This window comes from Ambystoma mexicanum, chromosome 4p (genome assembly GCF_040938575.1).
Source record: "Ambystoma mexicanum isolate Mex_15411 chromosome 4p, UKY_AmexF1_1, whole genome shotgun sequence".
Taxonomy (NCBI): domain Eukaryota; kingdom Metazoa; phylum Chordata; class Amphibia; order Caudata; family Ambystomatidae; genus Ambystoma; species Ambystoma mexicanum.
Window position 1 is genome coordinate 575040648 of NC_090927.1, and position 16117 is coordinate 575056764.

General features: G+C 43.6%; 1 protein-coding gene across 2 annotated transcripts in view; it reads right to left on the minus strand.

The window, feature by feature from the left end:
* Window positions 1–16117, minus strand: part of LOC138453357 (glutathione S-transferase A4-like) — a 386216-nt gene that overhangs the window by 34944 nt on the left and 335155 nt on the right. For both annotated transcript variants that reach the window (XM_069606111.1, XM_069606110.1), the window contains exon 6: window positions 9721–9852. In XM_069606111.1, the coding sequence (XP_069462212.1) occupies window positions 9721–9852 (132 nt within the window). The remainder of the gene's footprint in view (window positions 1–9720; window positions 9853–16117) is intronic.

The window sequence follows — 16117 nt, forward strand, 5'->3', positions numbered from 1 at the left end:
AGTTTTTTGGGCACTTTGAGTAAGTTGTTACTAGATTAGAGCGATTACAGAATTTAAATTCATTGTGATGAATCAGACAATATCATCACTCCTTTCCCGAAGTAGCCTCTCCCATGTGGCCATAGGATGGCAGCCGGTACCTGATCCTGGGGGGTGACTATATGAGGGAGGACCACATGGGAAGAGGCGACCCTCAGGGGTGGGGGCACAGCATCGTCAGAATGCTGAATGGGGTAATGAAGGTCCATGAATGTGAAAAGCACAAGACGCGCTCTAGTCATTACGAGAAATTGATAAGTGCCGGGACATTTAAAAACCCCATCCAGCATGGCTGGAAAAGATGCTGCCTAGAAGAGTTCAGCGAAACAGAGAACGCTGAGAGGGAAGGAACGCGAGAGCAAGAGGGAGACCAAAGGAGGAGGACCTCCTGGACATGTTGCCAGAAGCAATCTTCTGGCCAACTAAATCCCGACTGAGAAAAGAAACAACCTGGCCAGAGAACCCAGATGCAGTTGGAGGGCTGCGTGAGAAGCAAGCGTCCGAGACAGCCGGGCCAGGGAACCCAGACACGGGCGGAAAGCCGAGCAAGAAGCAAGCGGCAGAGAAGCTGCTGACTGCTGAAGTTATCCAAACACCACTGACCGAATGGAGGAAGCACATCTCCCAGAGTGCTGCACGCCAGAGAAACGGGTACGTGGCTGGAGCGATGGGTGCTGAAGGTCACGGGAAGCCTTGCGTGAATGAGTAACAGGTTGAGGGACCTAAGCTGCGAAACCAAACCGAATAAAGCACACCTGACTTGGCAAAGAGGGAAGCCAAGTCATTGCAATGGAAATAGGCGTATGTTAAGTTTTGAACCTGCCACTAAGTATTTTTGTGAACATTGTATGAAGAAGCCCTGGCAGGAGTGTATATAAGACAAAGTCAAGTTTGCGAACCAAGTATACAAAGTGAACTGCAAAATGTTATAACCAAAACAGGAGTCCTGTGTCCGCGTCTCATTCCTGACTCCTCACATCCAATTAAGCAAGGCATTTCTCTGGCACCAGACAGGATGGCAGATTTCTTTAGAAAGAGGCCCTTGATAAGGGGAGATGGTTTTGGCTCCAAAATACTGAGCAATATCAAGACACATTGTTCCACATCAATATAGCGTCTGGGTACGCAAATAAAATTTGCATAGACTGAAGAGGCAATTAAAACACCAATCTACCTTGAGTGTTACAAATTGTGCCCTAGGAGAAACATCAGTAATTTGTATCAGTTTTCTAACTATTAAGTATTATGTTTACATAACAGTGTCACTTATTGCTTACAGTGAGTCAGATAGGCATCAAATAGAGAATACGCACAATACCACCACAACTTTTAAATTAGCAATTTATTTTCAGATTTAAATAACTTTCTTGTTGGGACAACTTTGTTTTATATTCTTTGAGCACCATGCCTAATCTTCTTTAGCAAGGGAAGGACTTATTTGTAGAAGTGTGTTAGATTTTTCTCTTTGCATTACTTGTTCTACAACTGATTTACTTACCTTTGTAATATAGTAAAGCAAGTCAAGAAATACAGTGTTCTACAAGTCTGATCTAACTTTGTTAAAAAAAAAGTAAAGTTTTGAAGCTCTGTAGCTGGAACACCTGGGGCAATGTCTCCGTTCCCCTGGCCTTTTCTCAGGCTTGGTTTACACAGTTCACAACTGCCCCTTGGTTCACTCTCATGCCAAGCACAGCCATGAGGAAGACATATCCTTTCTGTGAGGTCTAGGACCCTGCTTTCTCTTCCGTTTACTTCTGACCGATTTGGCTCCCTCTCTCACCAAGTACTGTCACAAGGAAGATATCTTGTTTTTGTTTGTGGATCCCAGGCCTTGCTTTCTAAATCTCTACCGGTGCCAGAGTATAGGGTTGGAATACCACATTTCCCTTAGATGATAGTCTTCGTCCCTAGAGGGGACTCTCTCCCCAAGAGTTCCTCCCGCTAAGTACCACCCCCAGGGGGACTATCGGGAAGCAGCCTCACCTCTCGGGCCTCATGGGAAGGCGAAATGCCTCAGTTGGTTTAATGCTGCCGGTAGATCATGGACAACACTCGTTTTAAGGCCGGATAATGCTAAAAAGAAACTCTGGCGATACGATTGATGCATGACAATTCAAGAATGTCCAATATAAAACCTTTCAGAAATATTGCTAAAGCCAAAGCACTGAATTCCCTCCCAAAGTATCCAAGGCGCTTTCCTTGTGACAAAATGAGAAGACGTTTTTTAAAACCTCTGTTAAATTTGTGGTCAACAAGGGAGATCACCGGAACGAGACTAAAAGGAACAGAGGATTCAAATACTTGTCGCTTGTGTGTAATGGAGAAGGAAACATGAAGCAAGGCATAAATTAGTTTCCCAAAATTGATTAGCAGAATTTACCAATTAAAAAATGTTTAATTAGGCAAAAGAAATTTGATTAGCAATGTTGTACTCCTATTTTTAATGTCACCAGAGGTTATTTGTACCCAAGATATAAAATAAGCAACCATACAGTATTTTTGTGTACTACTGAAGTGAAACAGTGAGATGAGTGCCTGTAAAATGTAAAGGTTAGCTGCATGAATGGACACAAACAGATGATAAAAAAAAAAGTCACAGCTGACCACATTTAAAGAGGAAATCAAGTACATAGTAAACCCAGAAGAATTTTCAATTGGACTAGCCTAAGTCGAGCTAGGATGGCTATCACGCAGGGACATCAAGGCTTCCTGCCAATGTAGCAGTTCCACTGTAACTACATCTTCCCCATTTCTGCTTATGTTTCAAGAAGGAATGAGACTGGAAGTTGAGGATAACCTAATAGTGACGAGATAAGCCCCCACCCCCCCTCTTAGGGATAAGCTCATTGTTGATGTTGGCCTCTATCGGGGACTGTGCCGGGAGACCATACCCGCCCAAAAATTGCCTCATCATAGCATGTCTGAACTGCGTATACATGAAACGATCATATGTTGATAGTGAAAACCATTGTTGAAGCAGTTCAAAGGACATTAAGCATTTCTCAAAAATACATTGTTCAGCAAACAAATGCATTTGAGTATCCATCTCCTAGCGAAGCTCAGTTTACGAATTTCAGGGTGATCTTTATTGCCACATAGTGGGGCACTCAGTTATCTGTCCTCGCCATCCCAGAACCCCAGCGGCCGCTCAGGACTTGACACTTTTAAAAGTGAAGGAGATTGTTGCACTCTCTCTCCATTAGCCCCTTTGAACTTGCAGTGAACAGGGAAAAGAGGGAAGACCGACCCCTGAGGGAAGAGAAACACAGGGTGAGCTGTGCTTCCATTGAACAGGATAATTGAAATAGCAAGCTGTGCTACACAAGTGTCAGTTTAATTAGCAGAATTGCATAGCAAATTGCTATGTGACACTGCTTATCTTATGCCTTCTGAAGACATTTATCCACAACCATTTCAAAATTGAATGAACCAAGGCACTTATATTTCAAAAGCGGGAAATGTCCGGGTGATGATTTTTAGTGGAGAATATGTCCTATTTGTTTTAGCATCTGTTCGATTTTTAGAAGCAATTCAGAAAAAGTGCACCTAAAGTAAAGTAGCAGATTTTTGTAAGTAATTCAGGTTGAAAATGGGTTTTAGGATGATAGCTGGACAGTTATGTAATTATGTATTTTTATACCAGGATTGTGAGGTTAAAAAAAAAGTCTTTAGGAAGGTGATACATTTTGTAATGTGGAATTTAAACATGTTGAAAGGATGAAATTCAGACAAAGAAATAAAAAAAGTTTTAAAAAACAAGTTGAACGCATGCAATATTTTCTAGCAGGCCTGTTCCACATCAGGGCAGGCTGCTCTCCAGTGTCAAAATATTTGGGATTTCAGCTGCAACACTCGCCTACTCATTGGGCCTCATGGGTGTGCCACCCATAGCGGAAGTGTGAATAATAGCAATCAACATAAAAATAAAACATTAATTGTGGCTTGAAATTAGATTCTAATTGGCTAGCTGCTTCCTTAAATGCATCATCCTGGTGATCGCTTTTTCACCTTTGTAGGGGACAAGTCTAACATTTTTATTATGTATTCACAGAAAAGAGAAAACCGTTTAGTTCTATAGTAAAGCAGACAAAAAAAAAAAACGATGAATGTGCCCGTCAAACACTGCAGCAAAACATCTCCTACAGGTCGGTGAACAGCACAGGCCCTACATTCTGCCTGACTGCCTGTGTAGTAGTGCTGCTGGCTGGGGATTGTCCAATTGCTGCCTTCTGTAGTGGTAGCCCTGCTGTCAGAGGAAACTTTAAGGCACTGCTAAGTTACATGCCTGCATATTTTAAGATTCAGAGTCAGTATCCAGGCAGACACCTGCATACTAAACACCCCCATGCCCCTGGTATGCACTTTTGGTATATGCACGTGTGCCCACCGAACTAGGTAGCTATTCCCTGGTACAATGGCTGCTTGGATTCTACCCGCACGCACACCCGAGTTACCCACCCTGCTGGAGTAACCAAGCAGGGTCTATGATTTTCAGGTTACCTGGAGAAATGTGCAGGCATGGCCTACATGAGCACCCAGCGCTGTCACCTTACAGTACATTGTTATTTATGAAAACATAACTAGCACACCAGTGCTGGTATGACTCAAGGTTCATAAATAACAATGAGCAGGCCTGGTACACAGATCAAAGTGGGAGAGACACACGTACAGTTTGTTGAACTATGATTGAAAGCTAAAATAAGTGTCAAAACACCACAGCATCCAACGGAACCAGAAACCATACGTGCTGGGATTTATTTCTGAGATACCGTGATCAACCCTTGCAAACACCATCAGAAAAAACGAACTACATCGGATTTAAAAAAAGAGTGACTTCAACTCAATCTTTGCTGGGTTATTTCTGGTGACTAGTGTGATAAATCCAGTAGTCTCATCACCGATTTCCCTGCGGTGACCTCCCATGTGGCCAGGAGATGGCAGCTGCTACCTGATCCTAAACCTGGGGGCGGCTATATGAGGGCGGATCACATGGTAGAAGCCAACTGGTGAGGTGGGACTCCATTGCATGAGACTAGGTATTCCCTCCTTTGCGCCGAGGAAAACCCTATAATATCCAAGTCCTAAATGGCTTGTTGTCACCCAAGAGTTCGACCGTATAGTAAAAACTCGGAAAACCTTTACTCGAAACTCTAGTAAAGCCCCCATCTATGACTCAAACACTCAACTCATACATAACATTTTATTTTGATGTGTCTTCATGTGAGACTTTTGAACAACCACATCCAAGAAATTCAGTAACATCTATGGACTCCTTCCTCCTCTCAGTATCTATGGGATTATGCGAGTTGGAGTTTATGCAAACGTGCAGGCTAGTTTTACTAGACCTAAAGTGATTGGGACATTTAATAGCTGAGTCAGTGCAGGAGTGGGCTTTTCAGGAGAAGACGAGGAACCCTGTGCGGGGGCTCCTGACGCGAGGTGTCCGGATAGATGTTGCGAGACAAACAGGCACGGATCAAGGAAATCCGGGGAGAGGCCGAGACCGCACAGAAACTCCAGGGAATCCGACCGCCCAAGCAAACAGCGCTCTCCGGTACATTAAAGCCAGCGCTGGATCACAGAGCCGCTTAAGACGCTGACAGAGGGTCTGCACATTCTCTGTGGTGAAGGCACAACACTGTGGAAGCGCAAGCAAGTTCCGAGACGCAAAGAAGACCCTGTGAGTCTGCCTAGACCAGCGGGGGGACCCCTGGGGCATGTCAACACGCACACCAGTGAATTGTTGAACTGTATGAAGTTGCAAATGACAGGAAGGCACAATGCTTGTTTGAACGCAGTGAAGACAAAGTACAAGTTCAAACCCCAATAAGAACATTTGAAAGCAAACAAGACAAAGTGCTGCAACAAGCCGCAAGCAAGAACAGATGCATAAAATGCCAATGTGGGGGAAAGCTGAAGCAAGTGTTACCATAGGCAAATATACCGAGCACCACAGGGTATATGCTGCTGTCGAGGTGTTTTCAAAGCCATTTCTGTTAAATAAAATGTCTGAATGAGAACATCACTTTGTGTCTGCCTCTCATTTCTGACCCCTCAGAGTAGGCGGTGAAGACATTCCGCAGATCTGTTGATAAATGGATATTACTGGTTTGAATGTGGGCATACTGATTAAAACAAAACGCTAGGACTCCAGGAGTAGGTTTAGCATGGAGGAGTGTGATAATTAGTTAAACCAAGTATCCTTCAGAGAGCGACCACCCAGATGACTGGCACTGGAAAGTGGCAAGATATGGAAGTCCTATGTAATTGAACAATGTCTACGCTTTGACTGGCCCACTCGGTCAATCAATTCTACAGCTGGTGTACTAGAGGGTTAGGAGGGAATGCCTCAGTGTTTCACATATTGGAATTTCTGCACATCTTCTCTTTATTTTCTCACTGACTTGAGTCCTGTGCCTCTAACGCGATCTGCCAGGACTGAAACCATTTGCTTGCAAGCAACCCGCCTTTCTTTCCTCCTAGAAACTGCAGTTTGGGCCTGTGGTGTCTGCTCCAACCGTCCTCCAGTATCCATTTCTCTTGCTCTAGGCAAGTTACTATTTTGCCACGCTTCCATTGAAAGGAGAACTCTGTTATTTTGGGTTGCAGCATGCCCAAGACACTTTGGCTTCCCCAGACAAGCACGGGTCCTCTTCGAGTCTTCTTAAACCACTGAATACACATCTTCCGTAAGTATTGCTCTTACTACTGCCAGTATCGAACCTATCGAAGTATATTTACTTAGCGTTTTTTATTGTTAAAATGGCCTGAAAATTACACAGATGTTCAATAGCTAGTTCAAACAGAACTTAACTGAAACAGACAAGGTGCAAGGCAAAACCCAGCTTTATCATCAAAATAACACAGGGACAGCATACAAGCACAGACTTATTGGTATTGTACAAAAAAAGACTAATTAAAGGTTGCATGAACAAAACGTTCTAAAAATGCTACCACCAAAGGCTCGAACACCAAAAGTTCAAACCTTTGGTGGTAGCATTGCAGGTAAGTAATTACATTTTTTTTAAACGGGGGCTGAGGGGGTGTCCCCCTTAACACCCCGCTCACTATACTTCAAAGTATAGTGAGCGAGGGAAACCCCTGCAGCACCCCCCCAAAAAAAAAAAAAAAAAAAAAAAAAAAAGAGAAAAGGACCCTGCGGTGCCGGTTCCCGATCACAGATGTGAAAGGGAACTGGCACTGCAGGGACTCAGCATGAAGAAAAAGGTATGTGGGGTTCGTTTATGTTGGGGGTGTGTTGATGTGTGGGTGGGGGGTTGTGTCATGGGTGTGTTTTGGGTATGTGCGTGTGTTCGCATGAGAAAGCTGCAAACCTTTGGTGGTTCGCACCCGTCTCATGCGAACTTTCCGGCTGCGGTAAAGTCAGCCGCAGTCTGATCACGTAGATCCGAATTCTTGGCGCTCTGAATGGTTACATAAACAATGGTTTATGTATTCAATATTTGTCATATCTAAAGTCATATCCTATTCTTGGTTACCAAAACCTACGGGGACACAGGATTGGCCAAAGAGATTGACTACATTTACATTTTTTTTGGGGTTACATTTCTAATTGGTTAACACTTGTCTGATGACTCTTCCCGAGACTACCTCTAAATTGATAAAAGGACCTCTCTACAATGAGCTATTGGTTGGCAGAATACATAATGTGTGACCTAATATCAGTGGTTTTGGTTGGCTTTTTGCTGACCAACCTTGGACAAGTGACAAATCGTCAAGACATGACCCAGACACAGGTCCACGGTTGCTTTCCTTTCAACTAAAGGAGATACCATCCCTCATTTCTAGGCCATGAGCCAGGGTGATCTTTGTATTTGGCATTGTTTGGCGTCTCATGTCTGGGTGTACGTGTAGGGAGTAAAGCAGGTGTCCCATCTGTGTTTGTTGCTAATGAATAGACCGTTTTTAATTATGGGTTGTGTGATGGACCCAGTTTGGAATTATTTAACCTTGCATTATGTGAGTGCTATGATTTCTACCACCACTGCGGACACCCTTGAGTTATTCCTTATGAATCTTCTGGCATATACTGGTTGGTACCTGGCAAACAAAGACTGGTTGTATTCTTAATCAGAGAATATATGGCTTGCGTCTTGGGAATAGTTCTCACATTCTCTTTGCCATCCTATCCTCCTTTATTCATGGTAACCTTGGCTTGGGTTGCTAGTTACTGTCCGAGCTCTGCACAGATCTGTATTTCTGTGGTTTAGCATTTTGTGTTCTCTCAGACTTGAGGCTTTTGTCTATCTGGAAGCGTGTTGCAGCTTCCATTTTGGAAAGGATGGCTGCTCATTCCCCTGGCTTTTCTATGTTAGTGAGTGCCATTCATGTTGAATTCAGCTTATACAATGCTTATGTTGATATTCTACATGTATAAATGCATATATTCCCTAGTGGGTGGGTCTTCATGTTGAGTGCACATTTGCTTTGTGTCTAATGCAAGCTATTGTTACTGCAAGGTTAGTTTTACTCCTCTTGCCATTTTGAGCTGAGCTTGTCCACATCTTGTTGTGCCTGTCTGGGTTTTGGATGGTACGGTTGCCTTAGATAGTAACGTTTCTCACCTGTGCAGTATTGGGCCAGAGGAGGGTCAGTAACTATGGATGACATTAATCTGTCTCCAAACATTATGTTCTACTTTGCAGGCAATCCTTTTGATTATAAGACATTCACAATTAGGTCTACTTGGTCAACTAAAGACCCAGGATCCACTTTTGGAAAAACATTGCTAGAGTTGACAGAGCAGAGGTATGAAATTGGACAGCCTAGTGAGAGTGATCAAGTATGACCAAATGAGTATTCACTGCCCAGATATTCAAGGGATTTACCTTAGAGGCAATGAGTTAACAGGCAGAGGATTGAACAGTACTGCATACAATGAGAAATCTGTGTCTCTTCCAGTTGGTTTGCCCATAAATCACCAAATGACACTGTTGTGATGGAATGGTCCAGCACAGATGACTATAGTGAGAAATGTCATTGGGGTTAACTGGGTAAAACATACAATCTTAGAGCAGTGCTGCAGCTTGGAGAAGGCTGCTGTGCATAGATCCGAGGTTGGGACAGGTCTTTTTTCCCAAGCATTTAGGGGCTCTGGTAATGACAGGCTACCAATAAAAGGAAGCTCAGGATGGGGGGATATCCAGAATGTGTTAAGCTCCCACTGAGGCTTGCCTGACCTATAGGTTTATCCCAGTGCAAGAAATGTGGTCAACTCAGGCAGGCATGTATCCATCCAAACCATTTACCCGAGGCCATCAATGGAGCCACCACAGTGTTGGAGAAAATCAAGCTTTGGAAATGTTGCAGGGCGCTTGAACACAGTACCTTATTTCGGTGTCCAGAACATGCCAAGAACTTCTGTAAGACATCGAAACCGATACAGCATGCCATTGTCCAGCTAGTTGACAGAATGCTGGGTGTTGCAATTAGCAGAATATAAGCTTTTTAAAACGGCTTCAGATGAACAAACTATTATATTTTATTATTAATGGTCATGTTTTCAAGTGTGGCATTTGACTGCTACTAATTAAATGTTGGTTCAAAACTAGTGTAACAGAATGACAGAATGTAACAGAATGACTGCCATTCTATTTTAAGCCAATTTACTGTTGCTTAGAGACCAAGATCAGCTTACATTTGTTTATCGAACATAATTACCTGCAGCATAGGGAATTCACCAAGAGAATTAGGATGTATTTCTTCTACCATCAAAATTGCTTCTAACAGGTGTACGTCAGCCCAGCTGAATTGGCTTCCAACAAGAAAATCTTGGCCGTGGTCTTTTAAAACCTATTCAAAATATCAGAAAGAAAGGCTCTTAAGAACATTTAAAACAGCTTGGAAGGCACAAACAACTAAAGACAACAGTTGATTGCATTTGCATTGATATGATAAATAAGGCAAGTAGGTAGAACAACATTACCAGTGTAATCAAATTGATCAGATTACGCACTCATATCTTGCAAGCTGGTAGACAGATTACACACAAAGATGAAGCATGCACAACGACAACCCCCCCCCCCCCCCCCCCCAAGTGAATTTTGTTTAGAATTAAATTTTAACACAAATACAAGTGCCTTCGTGGGAAATTCCAGTTTACATGTCAGAAATTGCTTCCGAGGCTTCACTCACTGGAATGTTTTCCGGACATGTTACATTTTTAATGGGGGAAATGACATGGTGTTTATTCTTTGCCACAGGCATTTATATATTTTACCAGGTGAGTTTCCCTCATTACCACTGGAAACGTATGTAAGGTCTAAAACGTATGCTGGAAATGAAACAGTAAGGGCGATTTTGTATAGGTCAACTAGAATTTCCATCACTGTCTCTTTATGTAATGTTCAATAAATTTAGTTGCTGGTAACTTGGCTTCAAATGTACAGTTCAACAGATCAGGTGAATAGCAGAAATGTCTGTATTAAAGCCGTTTTTTGTACCACCCTCTGCTTGCGATGCTATCAACACTAATCAGTCTAAGGAACAGGCTAACACCTGACAAGAAAGGGACTCCAATTAGCTCTTAAGGTAGTTAACGTCAGAGCGACAAAGCTTACCTGTCGGATAGCGGTGGCAGACTGACACAGAAGTACAATTAGTCCCCACACAATTCTAGGAAATACAGCACATGGATTAAGTGAAAAAGATCTACTTTAAAGTCGCATGTAAAACTATAAGAAAAAAATGTATACACAGTACTAAAAAGGATACCACACATGATAAAAAAATAAAACATTCATGTCTGTATCAGGACTCTCCTAACCCCAATGTCTATATGTGGGCCCTCTACTAGAGGCAAGAACCCAACATAACATTACAGTGGGTAGGGGAACCATACAATCTAGCAAGCAGGCAAGTATCCCCTGGACCTGCACATGAATGTGCAGTGCCCTAGAGACAACCCAACCCTGGTATATGTTGAAGGCCCTAGACCGCATGGTCTGCACCTAACGTATTGAAAAAGGGAAACTATTTTACCAGCAGGAATCATTTTAAAAATCCCCAAGGCCTATGACAGTAATCCACATTCATAAATACCTCTTAGGCTATATTAAACTTCATGTACAAGTTCATACATTAATACTGTATAGTGAGAGTCTGAAGTAATTATAACCCATAGCCAAAGGCCATCAAGAATGAATAAGACATTTTAGACACAATTAACTTCTCATTACATTTGAAGGAAAAACATACATTACCAGAATTGCAGGGTATGACTTTATACGAAAATAATCAAAGTGATGTGCTATAAAATAAATGGGACATGGCCCAGAGATCACTGGATCCCTTCTGGACCAATAAATGTCCAGGTGCAGGTAAGAATCCCAGAGTCAATTTCAGGAGAGTTAGTTAAGTGCCAAAAGAAATGAGAAGTTAAAGGGCCAACCGATTTAATGGAGTGAAGTTGGATCTACCCCACGGTTGTGGCTTCTGCAATCCCAGGTGAGGACAGAGGAGACGAAGGAAGTGTTGCAGAGGTCAGAAGATAGACACAGAGCCCCAGAGCCCCAGAGAAAGAAGTTTCAGAACAGGATGACTCCTGATAGAATTCAATGGAATTGTAGTAACAGGAATCTCTACTTCGGACCAGAGGGACAACTGAGGGTGAGTATCTCAAATAATGGCCCACCCCAGGACCCATAGGTAGGTATTTGCGGTCTTAGTGTCAGTGAAAACAGCTGAATCCGCTCTTTTCCACAGGTGCAGTTTTCAGGATTTGGCTGCTAAGGACTGGACTCTTGGACCAACGATGATAATAGCAACCCAAAAAAACAAGGGCTCTTTCCAAGACCCTCAAACCTGCATCAGAGATGTTGGAGAGGAAGATTTAGGAACCTGCAGAAATGGCTCTAGAAGCTCGATGAACAAAAAGAAGGCAGCAGCACCCTTGGACATTTCAACCTGATGCTCCGACAGTCATGAAGTTTCAAGACCTCGACATCAGAAGCAACCAACAACCAAGCAAATTATCTTGGCTGTAAACATTGTGAATTGGCAGTAAACTGCCCAGAAAATGGTTCCACAGTGGAGGACAAAAAACTGGGATATGTCCAAGCCACTGCACTTAGAAAGTATTGCCAAGGGAGGGCTTTAAAAATGGCGAAGACATGGGATGCATGGGAAAACTCCTTCAGCAGGTCGACAGAGGGTGTAACTTGCAAGTTACAGAACAAGAAAGCATGAGGAGAGGTGCAGGACAAACCCAAATATTGCAAAAAAGGGGCTGACCAAATGCCAGGCAATCATTGAAAGGGCTGGGGGCAAATGGTCAGATCTATACTGGGTAGTTAGTAGGGCTAGCACTTGGCCAAAGCCACCCCTAAAGGAAGAGTAATAGTCCAGGAACCTACACTGGCCTAAATCGGTTAGGACCAATACGAAAGCTATCATTGGGGGCTCACTAGAGCCCACATGGTCAGAACTATTATTTTCAATCATACCTCATGGTCACCAAGAAAAAGCCCTAAAAACAAAACGGCTGAGAGCAGGATTTAAAAAACCCATTGGTAGCCCAATATCTATCAAAAAGGTAGATGGATTGGGCTACCAACACAGTAAAATGGCTTGCATCCCTGGTGAAGCCAAAAAACCAAATTATAGCTGCCACCAACATACTCCATAAAAGTTGTCTAGGGTTATAAAATCACCGGAGAGGAAAATGGGGAGACCGAGTGACACCCCCAGCAATGGGCACTGTAGGGGGCAATCCATTATCATATACCCCAAGTAAGGTAATAACATGGGGACTTCAGGTTCAGAGATTTCCCTCAATTGGGGCAGAGCTTTCCTCTGCCTTGAAACACCTCTGGCAGCAGGCCTTGGAAAGCAGTGCACTCCCAACAGGGTTCAGACAAATTATTCCTGATGTCATTGGAGGCACAAAAGTGAATCCATGTAGTGGGAGAATCCCCCTTTTAAATGCCTCATGGGATTGGATGAAATCAGGCCTTCTTGAAATGGGTCAAAGCTGTGTCCCTGAGACAAGTGACCCTTGCCTCATGTCATACCCAAAGCGATTTGTCCTGCAGGAAGTGGAGGGGCCAAAAGGAAAGAAAAGCCCACAGAAAAGCAAGATGGGGTAACCCTTCCTCAAATCCCCTTGTGTCCAACTGCCCAAACCCTTGCACTCTCCACTTTAAAGGCTCTTTTGTGCCATTCCCTAGTGTGAGGCAGGCCTTTGATATGACATTAACACTTTGAAGCCAGATTCTCAGGAGATCGCCTAGTGGCAGAGTTAAAAAAAAATCCTTCCTGGGAGTCAGAAGCATCCTGCCTTGTGCCTCATTCAGTGGAATGCAGACAATTTGGCTGATGGGAATCCACAAAGCCTCTCATAGCTGGTCTATGCTAACAGGGTTGACACTTCGGTTGAAACACTTGTGTATAGGCACGTAATAAATACCATATCAGATCATTCCAATTTGATGTGGCTTTAATAATCATGTGAACTATCAGCCACCATATCAAAACTCGGGGTTGGCTCAAATTGCAAGATTATCTGCCAAAAGGCAATAAATAGTTATTATGGTACTTTGAGGGGAGGAAGGTTATTCAGTCTCTGCCCGCAGACTCTGCCCGCAGAGCCTTGTGCTCCACATGTAACAGTTGAACCTGCTCTGTGCCACTGGAGAGCAGATGCTGCAGTTCTGCCAGGAGACTGGTGGAGTGGGGCACTGTTAGGCAATATTGTATGCAGGATTTTGGGTGCACTACAACAACCCCGACTACAGGTAATAGGAAACCCAACCTTTGGTATAAGCTTGTACTACACAGTTTGGTAGCGTGTTGAGCAGCCAGGCTTAGCTCAAGAGGGGTCAATGTGAGCTGCAGGGGAGTTACACAGATTCACAGTGACAAGTATTCAAATAAACACTAACACACAAGGTTTCTTGAATAAACAATTATTAAATGTATTTATCAAACAATTATTAAATGTATTTATCAGTCAGTTCGAGTAAGCCTTCTTCAGAAGGGAGCAATATAACAGTCACACTCAAATATGCTGCCTCTTCAATCCAGATTCCTAAAATGTATCCTCTCATTCTTCCCTACCCAACATCTCTGTGCAATATTTCTTTGCTCCCTGCTACTTTTCCTTTGTAAACAGGTCTCTATTCTACTGATTTTAAACTTGATCCAGCTTTACGGTCAGGTTTGTCCTATTTCACTTCATCCCTAACTTACTTGAGCACATACTCTATGCTCCATACTTAGCCAGATTGATGGAGTGGCAGAAGAGCAAAATGGTTTTGGACCTTGCCATTCCATGGAAATTGCCCTACTTTAGGTTTGGCTCTTCTCTTTGCAGGTTACACTAAACTCATCTCGTCTGGTTCTCGATTGATCCAGTGTCCAAAGCAAAGAAGCAATCTGTTCTTTTTCTATTTTGCCCCATCTTGGTTAAAGGGTTTCTTGGTTTTGCTCCAACCCATCGACTGCACCTGTTCTGCCAATTGAACTAGAGAAAGGTCCCGGACTATCCCCACTCTATGGTTTTCTACAGGGTTAGGTCCATGGTGCACTGCTTCCCTTTACACAATCCCCTCATCTTCTATTATATCATCTTTTGGCTACAGTCTCCTTCTCGTCTTTTACAGATGCTCTTCACTCGTCTGCCATCTTATTGCCTGTCCAGTCTTGTACATCAGCTAACTTTCTGCAACAAATCCTTGTAAAAACAAAGTTGTATTCTTCCCTTCCTCCACCAATTTCCTTCCTTCCTTCCCTCTCTTCGTCCTCATCTGCTCGCAGCCTAGGTGGAATCTCCTGTTCCTGACATTTCTGCTGTTGCCACGTCTTGCTGCTTCCATCTGTTTTATTCAGAAAACTCATCTGTTCCCTACCTTCCATGCTGCTCTTCCCTGGTTTTCTCAAACTAGTGCTCTGCTCTTCTCAGTGTTTTTTCCATCCTGTTTGGACCTGCTTATGACGTCAATGAATCCTGCATGCCATTTCATTTTCTGAGTATTGTTTTTAAGGTGTTCATCTTTCTGCCAGATTTCATTTTCTTCCCCTGCCCATGCTCTTCGTTCACAATCGAAGTTCCTTTTGACAGTCCTCTGTCCAATCACGTTTTTGCTCTTAGCTCCTACATGGTGGAATAAGCTTCCCCTTACTACGAGCTCCCTCTTGTCGCTTTCTCCTTCCCACTTGAAAACATCGGTCATTTAACTTTTCACAAATGTTGATCTTGTTCATTTGTTTATTCTGAATACTGTACTGTTTGTCTCTTCAGTGTTGTGGGGAAGTGCTTAATACATTACTGAATTTCCTAGGTTATGCCAACTCACTCAACCACCCTTTAACCAGTGTTTTCAGTGAATTGAATGGTACTGTATTATAAGGATATATTGCATATCTACAGTACCCAATGAGCGCATCCCTTTGCCCAGTGCATGGCCTTAGTTCAGCTCCAGCAAGCTGCCCAAAGCAGCCACTGACGAAATATCTGGTCCACGGCCACATTGCCAGGGGCATTCCCTTCCACCATGACCCAGGGCCTTCCAAGCAACAATTAACCACTAGGTCTCCCCGCAGAGCTCATGGGTAGTGGCCACATTGACCTTGCTTGACCAAGCCAGCCTAAGCACCAATGAAACCAGCCTGGCCCACATTACCCCCATTGGTGGTTCATGGACCAGTCCCTGTGGCCCAAGTGGGTGTGTGAGATACTACCAGCTCCCAGGTCTGGTCTGGGTTCACGCCGCCACCGGGTCAGATTGCAGCCATGGACAGTGGCCACTTTGCCAGGGGCATGGCACAAGGACTTGCCAAGCCTTTCGGATGTAGCCACTGAATCTGGCCACTAGAAGCTTTACCCCCCCCCCTTTTCAGGTCAGATAGCCCAAGCTGTTGCTCGGGCTAGTACCCAGATGTGATCTGTGGGCTAGGATCCAGGTCTGAGGCCCGGGTCAGAGTGTGTGAACACAGGTGAACAAGTGGACCTAAACTGGCAGGTACATGGACCCTCTGGGTTACTGAAACTCAAGAATAAAATGTTTTAACATTGACGGGGCATATTGTGCCATCACCACCAAACCTTGCTTTGGGCCAG